At 63.3% G+C, this 13,514-nt stretch overlaps 3 protein-coding genes across 6 annotated transcripts; 1 reads left to right on the top strand and 2 right to left on the bottom strand.

Annotated features, from left to right (window-relative positions):
- Positions 1-99: 99 nt before the first annotated feature.
- NHP2 (NHP2 ribonucleoprotein) lies at positions 100-1,590 on the top strand. Its single transcript, XM_027718647.2, has 4 exons — positions 100-262; positions 456-525; positions 592-697; positions 1,306-1,590. Exons 1-4 carry the CDS (start codon positions 115-117, stop codon positions 1,429-1,431), a joined length of 450 nt encoding a protein of 149 aa, XP_027574448.1. The 5' UTR covers positions 100-114; the 3' UTR covers positions 1,432-1,590.
- A 924-nt stretch (positions 1,591-2,514) lies between these two features.
- Positions 2,515-7,393, bottom strand: N4BP3 (NEDD4 binding protein 3). 4 transcript variants are annotated; one of them, XM_039385208.1, is made up of 5 exons: positions 7,344-7,393; positions 4,657-5,100; positions 3,940-4,494; positions 3,478-3,735; positions 2,515-3,260 (listed from the first exon to the last, which is right to left on the bottom strand). In XM_039385208.1, exons 2-5 carry the CDS (start codon positions 5,068-5,070, stop codon positions 2,688-2,690), a joined length of 1,800 nt encoding a protein of 599 aa, XP_039241142.1. In that variant the 5' UTR covers positions 5,071-5,100; positions 7,344-7,393; the 3' UTR covers positions 2,515-2,687. The 4 variants fall into 4 exon arrangements, with proteins under 4 accessions (XP_039241142.1, XP_027574601.1, XP_027574598.1 ...); XM_027718800.2 differs by lacking the exon at positions 7,344-7,393 and adding an exon at positions 6,752-6,866 and having other exon boundaries at positions 4,657-5,103; XM_027718797.2 differs by lacking the exon at positions 7,344-7,393 and adding an exon at positions 6,752-6,866.
- A 3,443-nt stretch (positions 7,394-10,836) lies between these two features.
- B4GALT7 (beta-1,4-galactosyltransferase 7) lies at positions 10,837-13,419 on the bottom strand. Its single transcript, XM_027718833.1, has 6 exons — positions 13,322-13,419; positions 12,852-13,205; positions 12,120-12,345; positions 11,780-11,863; positions 11,500-11,604; positions 10,837-11,335 (listed from the first exon to the last, which is right to left on the bottom strand). Exons 1-6 carry the CDS (start codon positions 13,366-13,368, stop codon positions 11,180-11,182), a joined length of 972 nt encoding a protein of 323 aa, XP_027574634.1. The 5' UTR covers positions 13,369-13,419; the 3' UTR covers positions 10,837-11,179.
- Between the last annotated feature and the right edge of the window lie 95 nt (positions 13,420-13,514).

Raw genomic sequence — 13,514 nt, 5'->3', positions numbered from 1 at the left:
GCGGCTGTCTGTCAGCGCTAGCGCAGCTGCCAATTGGCTGGCGGGGAGCGGGGAGCCGCATGTCCCGCCCCGGCGCGGCGCGTGCCCCGGCAGCGGAAGCGGCCGGCGCGGGCCATGGCGCGGGACAAGCCCGAGGCGGCGGCCGAGGCGGAGGCGGCTCCCGAGCGCTCGTACCGGGAGCAGCTCGACTTCCTCAACCCCATCGCGCAGCCCCTCGCGTCCCGCAAGCTCACGCGGAAGCTTTACAAGTGCATCAGGAAAGGTCTGGCGGCGCCGGGATATGGCGGAGGCGGGGCCGGGCTGAGGCATGGCGATGGCGTGGTGCAGCTCCTCGCTCTGTGGTTCTCTCCATCCCCTCACTCCCCTCCCTCACTCCGTGGTTCTCTCCAGCCCCTCACTCCCCTCCGTCACTCCGTGGTTCTCTTTCAGCCCCTCACTTCGTGGTTCTCTTGCAGCGGCCAAGCACAAGCAGATCCGCCGCGGTGTGAAGGAGGTGCAGAAGTTCATCAACAAGGGCGAGAAGGGGTAAGTGCAGCTCCGGCCCGCGGCCCCTCTGGTCCAGCCCTGCCACTGACACGGCTCTCCCTGCAGGATCACGGTGTTGGCTGGGGACACGCTGCCCATCGATGTGTACTGCCACATCCCCATCATGTGCGAGGACAGGAGCCTCCCCTACGCTTATGTCCCTTCCAAATCGGTGAGTGCTGGGGGCGAACCAGCCCCTGTGAGGAGTCCAGGCTGTGACTGGAGCCATCCTGGGGAGGTGCAGATGCAGTGACCAGGTAAAGAACCTGGTGCTTGCACAGAACGGACATGGGGGAGTTGTAGGAGTGTTTCACTATGAGATCACAGAACTGTTTGCCACGATCGACTCCCTCAGCAGCCCTGGGGGATATCAGGGACAAGAGCCCTCTGGGACACAGCCAGGAGAATTTCTCCCTCCTCAGTTGTGAGCTGCGACCAGTACCCTCTTCGTGGGCTGGAAATTGGGAGCGAGGGGAGGTGTCTTTGGAGCTTCAGCCTCATGCAGGCAGCTCTGCAGATCCTGCTCTGGGGAAGAAGCATGGCACATGAGCCAAGTGCCAGCCCCTTGTGCCAGGTGCCAGCCCAGGCCTTTGCTTCCAGCTTGTAGGACACAATTGGGCTGAGAAAAGGGCTCTTGAACCCAGCACAAGTCCAGAGAGCTTTGGGTTGATGGGCTGGCAGAGAGATTCCTTGCATTAGACCAGGGAATGCAGTGAGCTGGTCCTGAGCCTCTCCCCTCAGGAAGAGACCTGGCACCCCACAGTCTCACTCTTCCCACAGGACCTGGGAGCTGCAGCCGGCTCCAAGCGCCCGACCTGCGTCATCATGATCAAGCCCCACGAGGAGTACCAGGAGGCCTACGACGAGTGTCTGGAGGAGGTGTCATCTCTTCCACTGCCACTGTGAAGAACCGGGGACTGGCTGTGCCCTGCAGGGTTGTGACAGGTCCCTGTGCCCCTGCCCAGGGGCCACATGGCCATTTGTGGGGACACCACCAAGAGCACTGACTGGGGGGGGAAGGGGAGCACTGTGGGGGTGAATAAAGGTCTCTGTGTGTTTGTAGAACATGGTCCTGGTGCTCAGGGCAGGAAGGCTGGAGGGTCCATGGCTGCATTAAACCGCTCTAGGGGCACCACCCCTGGCCCCACTGTGACTCACCCACCTCAATACCTTGACTGGTTGTACCGCCCACCCTTGCACGGTTGTGCTGGGGCGGGGCCCTGCTCTGGGCAGGCCCAGGCCAGCCTGCAGCCCCCCCCACCCACGCAGTCGGAATCCCCCAGACTCTGAGGGAAGCAAAAGCTGGGAGAGAGAAATACAGGTTTATTGCAGGAATGGGGTTTGGGGCTCTGCTGTTACAGACATGGAGCAGGGCTTCTTCCTCCCAGAACCTTGGGGCTCCCCCAGCTCTCCCTCACCCACCTTGGGAGGGGAGACCCCAGCCTCTTCCCCAGCTCACACACATCCCTGCCCACATGTCCTGTTCCCCTCCCCAGTTCCTCCCAGTGCAGCAGGGCACCCGTTCCCATCCCTCCTTGCACAAGGCACTTGCCCCTCTCAGCCCGAGGGAAGCTGCATCAACCACCTCCACTGCAGAGCAGCCCCACACTGGGGACATGGGAAGCCCCAGCAGAGGTGCTGGCGCAGCTGCCCCATCCCAGCAGTACCAGCACTCATCAGGGTTTCCTCCTCTGCCTTCCCAGTGGCACCAGCAGCTCCATGGCCTTGCTGACAAGGTGGCCACTGCGAGCAGCAGGTGGAACCCCCACAGCAAGGCAGTGGGGTGGTGACAGGGCTCAAGCCCCTCCTCACAAGATATTAAGTTACTGGGTTGCAGGAACAGGGGCAGCAGAGCAGGAGGGACAGGGAATGTTTCACAGGGCGCTTGGTTTCTGCCCCCCATGGCAGAAGGAATCACAGGGCAAATGCTCCTGGAGTCAGAGCACGGGGCACATGCAAGACCCCCACCCTGGCACAGATGGCCCCCAGAGACCCCCACCAGAAGGGCCTGAAGCGCTGCAAGAAGGAAAAGCTCCCCTGTTGCAATCAGTCCTTCGGCCCAGAGCAGTGCCAAGTGGCCAGTCCTTGTGCACACCCTGAGATCGTCCCGCTGCAGCAGCAAGAGATGTTCCCCCTTCACAGTCCCACTGGCATCCCATCCCTCAGATCTTCGAGGACTCCACCCGCTCGATCCAAGGCGAGTCAGTCCCAACATCCCTGGGCTCCGACCGCAGCTGTCGCAGCTCCCGCTCCAGCGCCTGGCTCCGGTGGTACATCTCCATGTAGCTGGCCTGGAGCTCCCGCTGGTACCGCAGCACCTTCTCCTTCTCCTCCTGCCAGGTTTTCCTCTCCAGCTCAAAGTTCACAGCCTGCAGCTGGCCCTGACGCCGCTCCCGCAGCAGCTCTGCCCACAGCCACTCCACCTGCCGCTCCAGGGGCTCCGCCGTGTCGCTGTGGAGGCCACGGCACTTGGAGTCATCAGTTTCGCAGCCAGGGAAGTCCTGGCACGATGGCATGGGGTCATCACCAAGAGGCATCGAGGTGCTGGGCTCTGGGGGACTCTGGAAGGAGTCTGCCAGCTGTGCCAGTTGGGAGTCCTTGGCCTGGACCTCCGCCTTGGCCTCCCGCAGCTGCGTCTTCAGGCTGAAGATCTCACCCAGCTTCTGAGCCATCTCCTCCTGGGTGTCCCGGAGCTGCTGTTTCAGCAGGGAGATCTCTGCTGCCTTCTGGCACACCTGTAGGGCACAGGCAAGCGGTGAGGAAGGACTGGGGGAATCAGGACCCCAGGGGTGGCAGCACCCCAGACTGTCCTCCTGGGAGACCATGAACATCACACCTGGCTAATCCCCCCCATCCTGTGGCCACGAGTTACACTGGAGCAGGGAACCATTGCGCTCATCCTGGCTCCACAGCCAGGAGGGTGGCAACAGGGAAGGAAAGAAGGGGACTCACCTCCCACTTGGTCTCCTCCAGCTTGGGGCTGCCACGCTCTCCCTGGGGCTGCCGGAGCTTGGGCTCCTCACACTGGCACTGCTGCAGGCTCAGCTCCTCCTGCAGCCGCTTCTTCTCTTGCTGTGCCTTGTAGAGCTGCAGCTGCAGCGCCCGCTGCCCGCGCTGCGCCTGCTGCATCACCTGCTGCAGCCGGGCCATGTACATCTGCTTCAGGTCCTCCAGCTCGTCCAGCCACAGCCGCTGCTTGTCCTCAAACACCTGCCAGCACAGGTGGACAGTGGTCAGAGTCCAAAGCCCCAGGGAGGGATCCCAGAAGGTCCCGTGATGTTGGGTCCTCCTGCGCTTGGGCATTCCCAGCCTATCACCCACCACAGCAGCTCCTTTTACCCAGACATCACTGTCCCACAGCCCTGCCCAGGGCACCCAGCACTACCCCAGCCCCACCCCAGCCCCACAGCTCACCTGTGTGAAGGGGTCTTCAGTCTCGCTGAGACTCCTCTTGAGCTGCCGCAGCTCTCCTCCTGTCTCCTGCAGCCGATCCTCCAGCTGCTTCACCGCGTCCTCCAGCGAGTAGGAGAACTCATAGGGTGGCGGGGGCTCGCCGGGGCTCTGCAGCCGGCTCAGCGTGGCCATGCTTTTGCAGGACAGGGGCACCTTCTCAGGGGCCAGCGGGTCCCTGGGGCTCCGGGAGACCCTGTCCAAGGAGCCTCCAATGTGGTTGATGTGGCCCATGGAGGCGCTGAACTGGCTCTGGGCAGGTTTGAGGCGGGAGCCGTATGATGGGAAGCTCTGGATGGAGTTGTGACTGGAGTCGGAGGCCTCATCCAGGCTGATGGCGTGGAGCAGGTGGGTGCGGAGCGGGCCGTGCTGTGGGGCTGCTGTGCTGCTCTGTGACAGCAGCGTGTGCAGGCTCCCGTTGCTCTTGGACAACTTCTGCCCCTTGGACGAGGACAGGCCCTGCATGGAGACCAGCCCCTTCCCAGCCACCGCCTTGAAGGCCGAGGGCCTGATACGGCACTGAAAAACAAGAGCAGAGTCAGCATAAGCCCAACAGCCCCCACAGCCAGGGGGTTCAAATCCCCACATCCCATTCAGGGGGGCATGGACTGTTCTGCTCCACCCCATCCTCTCATAGACCAGGACTTATTCCAGAATCCTGCACAGTGCCCACAGCCTCACCTTGTCAAAGCGGCCCCGCTCTGGCAGGGAGCTCTTGGAGAAGTCAGCCCCACGGTGATGCTCCCGGGAGCAGCGCTCGGGGGATCGGTTCTCGCGGTCACTCTCGTAGTCCCTCTTGTAGCAGGCGCCTGACGTCTGGTGCTTCCGCTCCGACCGCATCTCCTTCTTGGCCCCGTGCAGGTACCCGAAGAGCTCCCGCTGGCTCGGCCCCTTCCGCAACAAGCCGTCGGGCTGCCGAAGCCCCCGTGAGCCCCCCAGCGGGGCCCGCAGCTCCAGAGGGGACAGATCCTGCTTCTCCACTAGGCTGCCCACGCTGCCCATGCTGCCAACGACGCCGACAGGCTCCGAGGAGAGGTAGGTGCCGAGGACACGGGTGTCGGGCTCACAGGTCACAGGACCCTGTGCTGCTGCCATGGAGAATTAGAGAAAAGCCCAGTACCAGCACTGCTGGGGGAGAGACAGAGTCAGTGACACCGGGCAATCAGGACCGTGAAACTCCCGGCACCCCCCCTTCCTAGCCAGCCCCAAGGACCCACCTGGGCTCCTGGCACTGGGACAGACCCACCATCTCCCATGCAGCTCCCTGGGGGAGCCGAGCGAAGGGGTGCCAGGGCACAGCACACACCAAGGCGGGGGCTCCCTGCTGCTGCCCCCCCCAACGGTGCAGCGCCTCCCTCCCACACCCAGCCCCACCTCCCGCCCGCGGCCGGGGCTGCCACCAGAACAGGCACCTGCCGCCCAGCCAGGCGGGCGAGTTCGGGAGCCGGCAGCGCCTGCCTGGGCCTGGCGCCAGCCCCAGCCCCGCAGCACCCACCCACCCTGCCAGGACCTCTGGGTCCGGACACCCTCTGGAGAACTCCCCAGAACGGCCCTGGGGATGCCCATCAGCTTGCCCTCCCCACGGTGTGCAGGTGACAGGCACCTCTCCACCACCACGGGGACGCTTCCCTCACGGCATGGGCTCCTGCACCTCACAGGGCAAGCTGCACACGGACCCGCTCCATCCACAGGCATTTCCACTCCAGCACCAGGCAGGGATGAGGCAGCCACAGCCCAGCAGCTGTGTGCGTGCTGGGGACCCCGTGGCCGGACATGGCGTGAGGGCGGTGGGAAGGGGCAGGATGCTGACGGGACAATGCAGCTTCCTGCGCAGGTGGCCGGGGGAGGAAGGATGAGAGGATGTCTTCGGCCTTAGCTCTGGCTCCCCAGCACTAGTGAGAGGGACAATGTCCTCACACCAGTGCAGGGGACACAGCAAGCGTGGCAGGGGCGAGGCAGAGCCCCCAGCACGGCTTCCAGCCTTGCCGAGGGCTCCAGGGCCGGGTTACACCCAGGAAGCTGCCCTGGTTCTCAGCACCACGCGCCGCGTAAACAAACACCCGGCTTTTAATTGCTGCCACGCACAAACCTGTCTGACAGCTCCCGGCCTGCGCTGTCACCTCCCTCTGCGAGCCCAGCACCTGCTCCGGGCATCGGCACCCCACGAAGGGCACCAGATCCTCTGGAAGGATCTGGCATGCCTGCGGTGCCACGGGGCGTGCACAGGGATGGGGGACATGGATGTTCCCATGGTGGTGCGGCAGAGGAGTGGATGCTCATGCAGCCCCCGGCATTGGGGAGCAGCTTGGCCGAGCCCCGCACCGGCTCCTCCCGGCACAGGCGGCCGAGGAAGTAGGTCAGGTTGTGGGAGCTTTGGGAAACGCCGGGGGAACCCGAAGGTGTCCTGCCTGCGGCAGGGAGGGGATCACCCTCCAGGCGGCAAAACACCGGTCCGGCCAGCCTGGCTCCTTCGGGATCTGTTCCCAACCCTGGCCGTGCCCGGGCAAGATACGGCCACAAATCCTCTCCCCTTCCCACTCCACGCGGGAGAGCACGGCGGGGCTGCGCGGAGGCGCAGGGGGTGCTACGGGGAGGCGAGCGCGGGTTCCCGCACAGCCCCCCCTGCGCCTCCCGCAGCCCCGCCGGAATTTCCGGCACGGGCAAGGCGGAGGGGGCGGTCGGTCCCCGGGGCCGAGCCCGGGACAAAGCCCGCACGCCGGAGCACACCGGGGAAGGGGGATGGGGCGCCCCGGGAGCCCCCCGGCCCCGCACTCACCATGCCGGCGGCGCTGCGGTCCCGCACGGCTCCGCTCCGCGCTCCTTCCCTCGCCGCGTTTGAACGCGCCCCTCGGCCGCGGCCGCGCGGGGCGGCGGGCGGGGCCGGCACCGGCAAATCGCGGCGCGGGGGCGGTGGGACGGGAGGGGCGGGAAGGAGGAGGAGGAGGAGGAAAGAGGAGGAGGAAGGAGGAAGGAGGGGGGCGGCCCGGCCGTGCCCACCAGCGGGGCGGGGCAGGGCGGGCTGGCTGCGTGCGGCGCCGAGAGCTCCTTGCGCAAACCCCCCCCCTCCCACGAAAGCGCGGGGAGATCCCCGCAAACCCCCCCCGAGCTACAGCTCCGGGCTCAGCAGCGGCGCCCAGTCGGCCCCCGGTGGCCCTCACCGTAGCGCGGGGCTGATGTCCCCGAGTATCGCCCGGCGAGGGTGGAGAGAAATATTTTGCTTCGTACCTGTGGAGTGGAGAGGGGCCTCAGCACCGTGGGACAATCCCTGCACCCTCCTCTTGCAGGACAACCCCGTGCCTCCCCCTCACAGCACCCACGGGTGGGCAGGAGCCCCACAAAGCCCCAGGGGACATGGTGTGTACCCCCACCTGCCCCAGCGCCTGGCCTGGCGCCAGCGAGACGCGACACGCTCCATCCCTGTGAATCAGCGCTGCCACGGCCTGGCCCGGAGCCGGTTTTGTCACTTGCCGCTCACTGCAGTGTGGCAGCCGCAGGGAGCGGGGATCCCGCCACGGGCTGGACCTGGTCACCGGCGTCCCGGCCTCCTCGTGGAGCAGGACACCTGCGGCAGCCCTGCTCCGTCCCCACGGCGCGGTGCCCGTCTGTCCCCAGGGAGGGATCGCATCCGCACCGTCCCCAGCCTGGGGGACGCACGCACCCAGCACTCTCGCACTCCGGGGCCCCGCTCGCTGCCAGCTCCCCCCCTACTCCCCCCGCACACCCGAGTCCTCAAGCTGTGCTGCCAGTGCTCTCCCACACACACACACACCGTCCCCGGTCCCTGCTCCCCGGGCTCACATGCTGGCAGTGTCCTCGGTGCGCTGCCAAGGCACGCTCCGCTCCCTCCGGCCCCCTGTTCCCCACCGCACGCCGGAGCGGCAGCATATGTGTCCTCTGAATAGGGGGGCCCTTCCCAACATTGCCATTTCCCACCCTGCTGGCACCAGGAATGTGTCTGCAATGCCCTAGCTTTCTGTCTGGAGTTCAGCCATGAACGGGGCCCCCCGACAGCCCACAGGGACAGGCATAATCCCACGGGGCTTGGACCGGGCAGGTTCCAGTGATGCCAGGCTGACTGCAATGGGTGCTGGTCACAGCCACACCCCTCCTTCCGTCTGCCCCGTTTCCTGCTCCACCGTGCCCCGAGCTCGTCTCCCTGGGATAGCAGTTCCCACACTGCCCGGGACACTCCATGCCCCCTTCTCTGGGCAGAAATGCTCCTGCCTCCCATCAGTATTTCCCCAGTCTCCACTCTCTGCCCACTTTACCCCCCAATCCTCCCCACCATGATACTAAAGCAATTTCACGTTTTTTACCAGCAAACAGCTCCAGAACCATCCGGTTTAGAACAACCCAGCAATAAAAGCCTTTGATTGCTGTGCCTGCAGCAGCCCCCACACAGCCTCACTGGCAGCAATTGGGACCTCAGAAGGGGGTTCACAGAGGGGCAGGGCTGGGACTCCAGGGACCCTCTCTGCCCCTGAGCATTTTGATGCTCTCCTCAGGGTTGCTGAGAGCCTGAGAACGCTGGGAGGCCTCTTGCTCAGCTCTGCAGGATTCCTGGGACAGCAGGCAGAGTGTTATCCATCTGCAGGAAGGCAACAGGGAAAAAATTCATCCCTTCCCACTGGGCTATTGCTGATATCGAAGTGCGTGGGGGGAGCGGAGCTGAGCGACCTCCGAGTCACATTCAGGGCTATAAAAGGAAGTCGGGTCTCCGGCATGGCGCCTCTTCCACAAAAGCAACTGGAGGGTGAGGGGGCTGCGAGCAGAGCTGAGAAATAGCTGCCAGGCAGCGGGAGAGGAGCCTGTAGTGCTGAGCGAAGTGTGAGGTGCACATATGCTCTGTTTCTGCACAGCTACGTCTCCATGAAACCTGCCCGAAATTGTGTCATCTATTTTGAACGGTGTAGAGAAATACTTTGATCTGCCTCTGCCAGCCCTGGCTGCAGTTCAGGCACCAGGAAGTGGCTGGAATACAGGTGGCCAATCCCAAAACCCGCACCATGGAGAGACAGGAGTGGGGCTGCTAGGCTGACATCTCCCTCTGGCTGCCCACAGCGAGGGACATGAGTGGTCCTCTAGAGGAGTGCACTGGGTGTCCAAGCCAACCAGCAATCTTCATGCCAGCTATCAGTGCTGCTTTGGGGCCACTGGGCTGGAGAGGCCAATGGGAACTCCTGGGCAGCACAACCTCACACCTCAAGGCTGGGCCTGCCCCTTCCATGATGCAAAGCAGCACAGCCTCATCCTCACCACCCTGCACAGCCACCACGACCCCTGCCTTGGAGACAGCCCCCCTCACACTCCATCTGAGGGCACCAGACTCCTCTTCCAGCTCCAGAGCAGCACAGAGAGCAGATGGCACCAGATCTCTCCAGACACCCCATTCCTACATGGTACACGACCCCCTCACTTGGCTCTGATGCTTCTGTCTCCCTCATCCCAGCACTCCTCCCCAGAGCTGCTCATCTTCCCAGGATGGCAACAGCTTCTGTCTGGGATGCAAAGAGACCACTCTGGGAAGTGCCAGGCAGGGGACGAGGACAGAACGGGCCAGGAAATGTGGAGGGCCTGGTGCCAATGCTGGTGACGGGGCTGAACAGAGGGGTACTGGCTGTTCAATGGGGTTTACCCAGCTTGAGGAGGCAACAGTACCCAAAACATGTGCCAAAACCCCAGAGTCAGCTTGGTGCAGGCCTACACATGGCACCATCTGTGAGGCAGCCTGAGCACCCTCCACTCTGAAGTGGCACAGCTCCATCCACACAGCAGCCCAAGGCCATGGCCAGGACAGGCTGGTGATGGAGGAGAGGAGCCCAGTGTTGGCAGAGGTCTCCCTTGAGAGTCATCAGGCATTTGCCACCTTCAGCAGATGAGGGTGAGCGGCAGCATCCCAGAGGTCACAGTGCCGGTTCACTCCCAGCATGAGCCGGCATGGACCAGGTGCTGTTCCACAGCCACTGCTCCCACCTGGGTCTCAACAGCTGGGTCCTGAGGGTCCCTCCTGCCCAGCTCTACACAACCCAGTTCTCAGAAGAAGCTGCTGGTGTGGCTGATTTCTACTAAACCTTAACAACCAGCAGCCCCCAGCATCCCTTCTCACCCACTGGGACCTTCCCAACTTCCCCACCCAGGTCCTTGTCCTGCCATGACATAGGAGAAACTGTCCTGGCAGTGAGACAGTGCCAGGTGGCTGGAGTGAGCAGGTGGGAGCTGCAGCCTGTTTCACCCCCAGACTTGCCCTTCCCTCATCAAACCCCCCTGTTCCCACCTTCAACAGGTACACCCCAGCCTCTGCCTTGCCCACAGCAGCTCTTGTTACTCTCAGCTCAGGTGAGTTAGGGGTGACTGTCCCAATTCCCACACTTCACCCACACCATTCCCCCAGTTCCACCAGCACTGCAGTGAGCCTGGCAGCCAGTCCTTCCCAGGACAGGGAATGCAGGACTAGAGCAGATCCCAGTTCCCCTCAGCACTTCTGGGGAGACATCCAGTTCTCCAACCCCCTCAGACAAGCTGAGGCAGCATATTCCACAGAGGGCAGACAAGGAGAGGAGCAGCTCAAGCCAGAACTCTTCTCCTTACTCCAAAGAGAGGTCCTGGCCTACAACTGCTGACATCCAGCAGGGCTGTGGATCCTGGGGCTCAGGGCACAGCTTAACCAAAACCACTTCCTGCAGTGGAGTGACCACAGCCCAGCCCTGGGGGTACCTGGCAGCTGGAACAGGCACCATCTCAGAGCCCATTTCAGACTGGCTTGGCCTCCGAACCAGAGCAGCGCCCAGCCTGTCACACAGAGCACCCCCAGGGCCAAACCAGTGAAGCCAGGGAGGTAAAGAAAGCAGGAAAACAGAGTGGTACAGCACAACCCAGGGCATTCACAACTCACAACTGCCCTGACAGGTCTTTATTGTCCTCTGAGCTGAGTGGCAGCTCAGGCATGTCCAGCACAGGAAAACCTCCTCCTGTGCCTGCCCTGGGAGGCAGCACCAGCACCAGCAGCAACACCACCGAGTCCCATTCTCAGCCTCTTCTGTTGGTCCCAGCAAAACCCAGTTCTCAGCCTCGTCTGTTCCTCCATGTCTCACCAGCACTGCCATAGTCATCCGCTGCCAAAATCTTGCCTACTCCAAGCAGCTCTATGGTAGCCTCGGAGTCTTGGCACCAGCACAGCGCACACGACTGACACACGGGGATGGGCTCAGCCAAACGTGCACCAGGGGGTCTCATTTGTGTCACAGTCCAGCAAGATATTAAGGACGGTGCAAGGGGCTCCTGCCACGCTCAGATCGGTCCGTGATTCGATTCGGTACCTCACGTTGTTCAAACCTCCCTCCCGATCCACCTTAAACTGCTCCTGGGGAAGAGAAGGACTGTTCAGCCCACATTGGAAGTGGGAAACACCCAGTGCCTGGGGAGGGAGCAGAGAGCTGGCAGGGGAGGACATGAGCAATGAGGGCTCAGAGCATGTGGTGATCACAATCCAAGCCTCCCGTGGTTCCCCTTGACCACAGCTCTCACCTGCTTCTGTGCAGCAATGCGTTTCTGGTCTCTCTTCCTCCAGGCTGGGTCATGCAGGTGCTGGAAAGTCTCGTATCCAGTTGTGATTCCAGAAGGACGACGAACCTGGGAAAAGAGCAAAGTTTCTGCAGAGCCACTGGAAAACTCCTGCACCTGCTGCTGAAGGAGGGAGTGCAGGGCTGCCTTCCTCAGGCCCCAACCTGGGTAGCCACAGCAGGGACCAGGCAAAGAGACAAGAAAAAGGGCAATTCCAACCCAGGAGGGCACAGAGACCCCTTACCTGGAGACCAGCTCTTTTGATACGTCGATAAAACTCGTCGTCCTCCCGTCCCCAGCCCCAGAAGCGGTTGGACATGCCATTGCACTGGAACAAGAACAGCACTGGCCAAGGTCCAGCACAGCTCCACGGCCTCAGAGGAGCAGACACCAGCAGCACAAGCCCTGAACACCAGCGCAGCCTCCCCTCTCCTGCCCCTACCACCAGGTCAGACCACAGGCTCTGTCCCAAACCATTTTGACTCCTTTCCCTGCTTCCCAAGCATGTAGCACAAAACTCTTCACCATGATAATGTTGTAGCCCCTGCCCCAAAGCATCCAGAACAACCCGCCCATGCGCTCACCAACTCGTAGTGCTGCTTGGTGAGCAGCAGGATGCCACCCACGTAGGTCGTGTAGTGGTAGAGCGGGTGCAGCTCTGGGGATGCCACATGGAAGGGCCCTGTCTCCGGGAAGCTGTAGTCCAGGTGCTCGTTGAGGGGCAGGAGATCGACGTCATGCATCGCAATGTAGTCAGTGTCGTTGCCGCTCTCCAGGAAGCCCACGTTGATCAGGGATGCCCTGTTAAACCTGCCACGGGATCGGGGGGTCTCAGTACCACACACAGCAGCCACTGTCCCTTCACATCCCTCTGTCATGCTCCTCAATGCTCAATGTCAACCAGTCCCCAAACAGGGACACACAAACACAACACTCCTTGTCCTGAAACTGCACCCCTGCTTCTCCATGCAGAGCGAGCTGGGGACAAGCAATAGTGTTTCCAAACACCCCATGGTCTTTCTTTGAATTTCAGAGTCCCCAGATGTTTGCTGCTGCAGACCTGTGACATGGGGGGAGAAAGCTAAAATACCCAGGGGGTAGAGGGTTCTGTGATTCTTGCTAAGGAAAAGGGAAGCAAAACACCTTTGTCTCTCTCTGAGCTCTAGAATGAGCAAATTTGAGCAGAGCATCACACTCTGCCCACGATGTCCCGCTGCCCTGGCACTCTGCTTCTCCACAAGACCCTCCCAGAGCTCATGGCAGGGATAGAGCTTCAGGAAGGGCCCCTCGTCCCTAGGCACAGGGAGAGACGCTACCTGAAATGATCCACTTGGTTGAGGATGAAGATGTGGTGACGGATCTTCTTCTTGCTGAGGAAGCGGTGCATGTAGGGCACGAAGGCCAGGAGCTCCTCGAAGCGCTCTCGGAAGGGCACCAGCAGCGCCAGCCGGTGCGGGCCCCACGACGGCTCGTCTCGGGCGGGCTGGAGCGGGGCGGGGGGCGGGCAGGGCTGGCGGGGAGTCCCCCGGTCCTGCCCGTCGGGCACCGGCCCCTCGCCCGAGCAGCTGAGCTGGAGCCAGAGCAGCGAAGCGAAGCCCAGGAGCAGCGCCAGGAGGAACAGCGGGAAGGCGGAGAGACGGCCGGGGAAGAGCCGCGGGAGCGGCGGGGACCTGGGGCACGGCGCGGGGTCAGCGGGCGGGGGATCCCCATGCCCATATCCCCCCACCCCCCGCCCCGCCGGACCCCCCGGTGCCACCCCCGTCCCCCCGTGCCCCGCCGGGCTCACCCTCCGCCGCGCAGCCGGAGCGCGTCCCTGCGGCGGGCCGGGCCCATGGCGCCCGCCCGGCCCCGCCGCCCCGGGGACACGCTGGCGGCGCCCGCCGCTCCCCCCCGACCTCCCGGAAACACGGACACGCTTCCCTTCCGCCGGCGGGGCGGGACGGGGGCGGGACCGACCGCCGAGGACATCCCCCCGCCTC

Source organism: Pipra filicauda, unplaced genomic scaffold (assembly GCF_003945595.2).
Source record: "Pipra filicauda isolate LSUMZ 115617 unplaced genomic scaffold, ASM394559v2 scaffold3_size10097308_pilon, whole genome shotgun sequence".
Lineage (NCBI taxonomy): Eukaryota > Metazoa > Chordata > Aves > Passeriformes > Pipridae > Pipra > Pipra filicauda.
The sequence above is the reverse complement of the archived record's forward strand: the minus strand, read 5'-3'. Positions and strand labels throughout refer to the sequence as shown.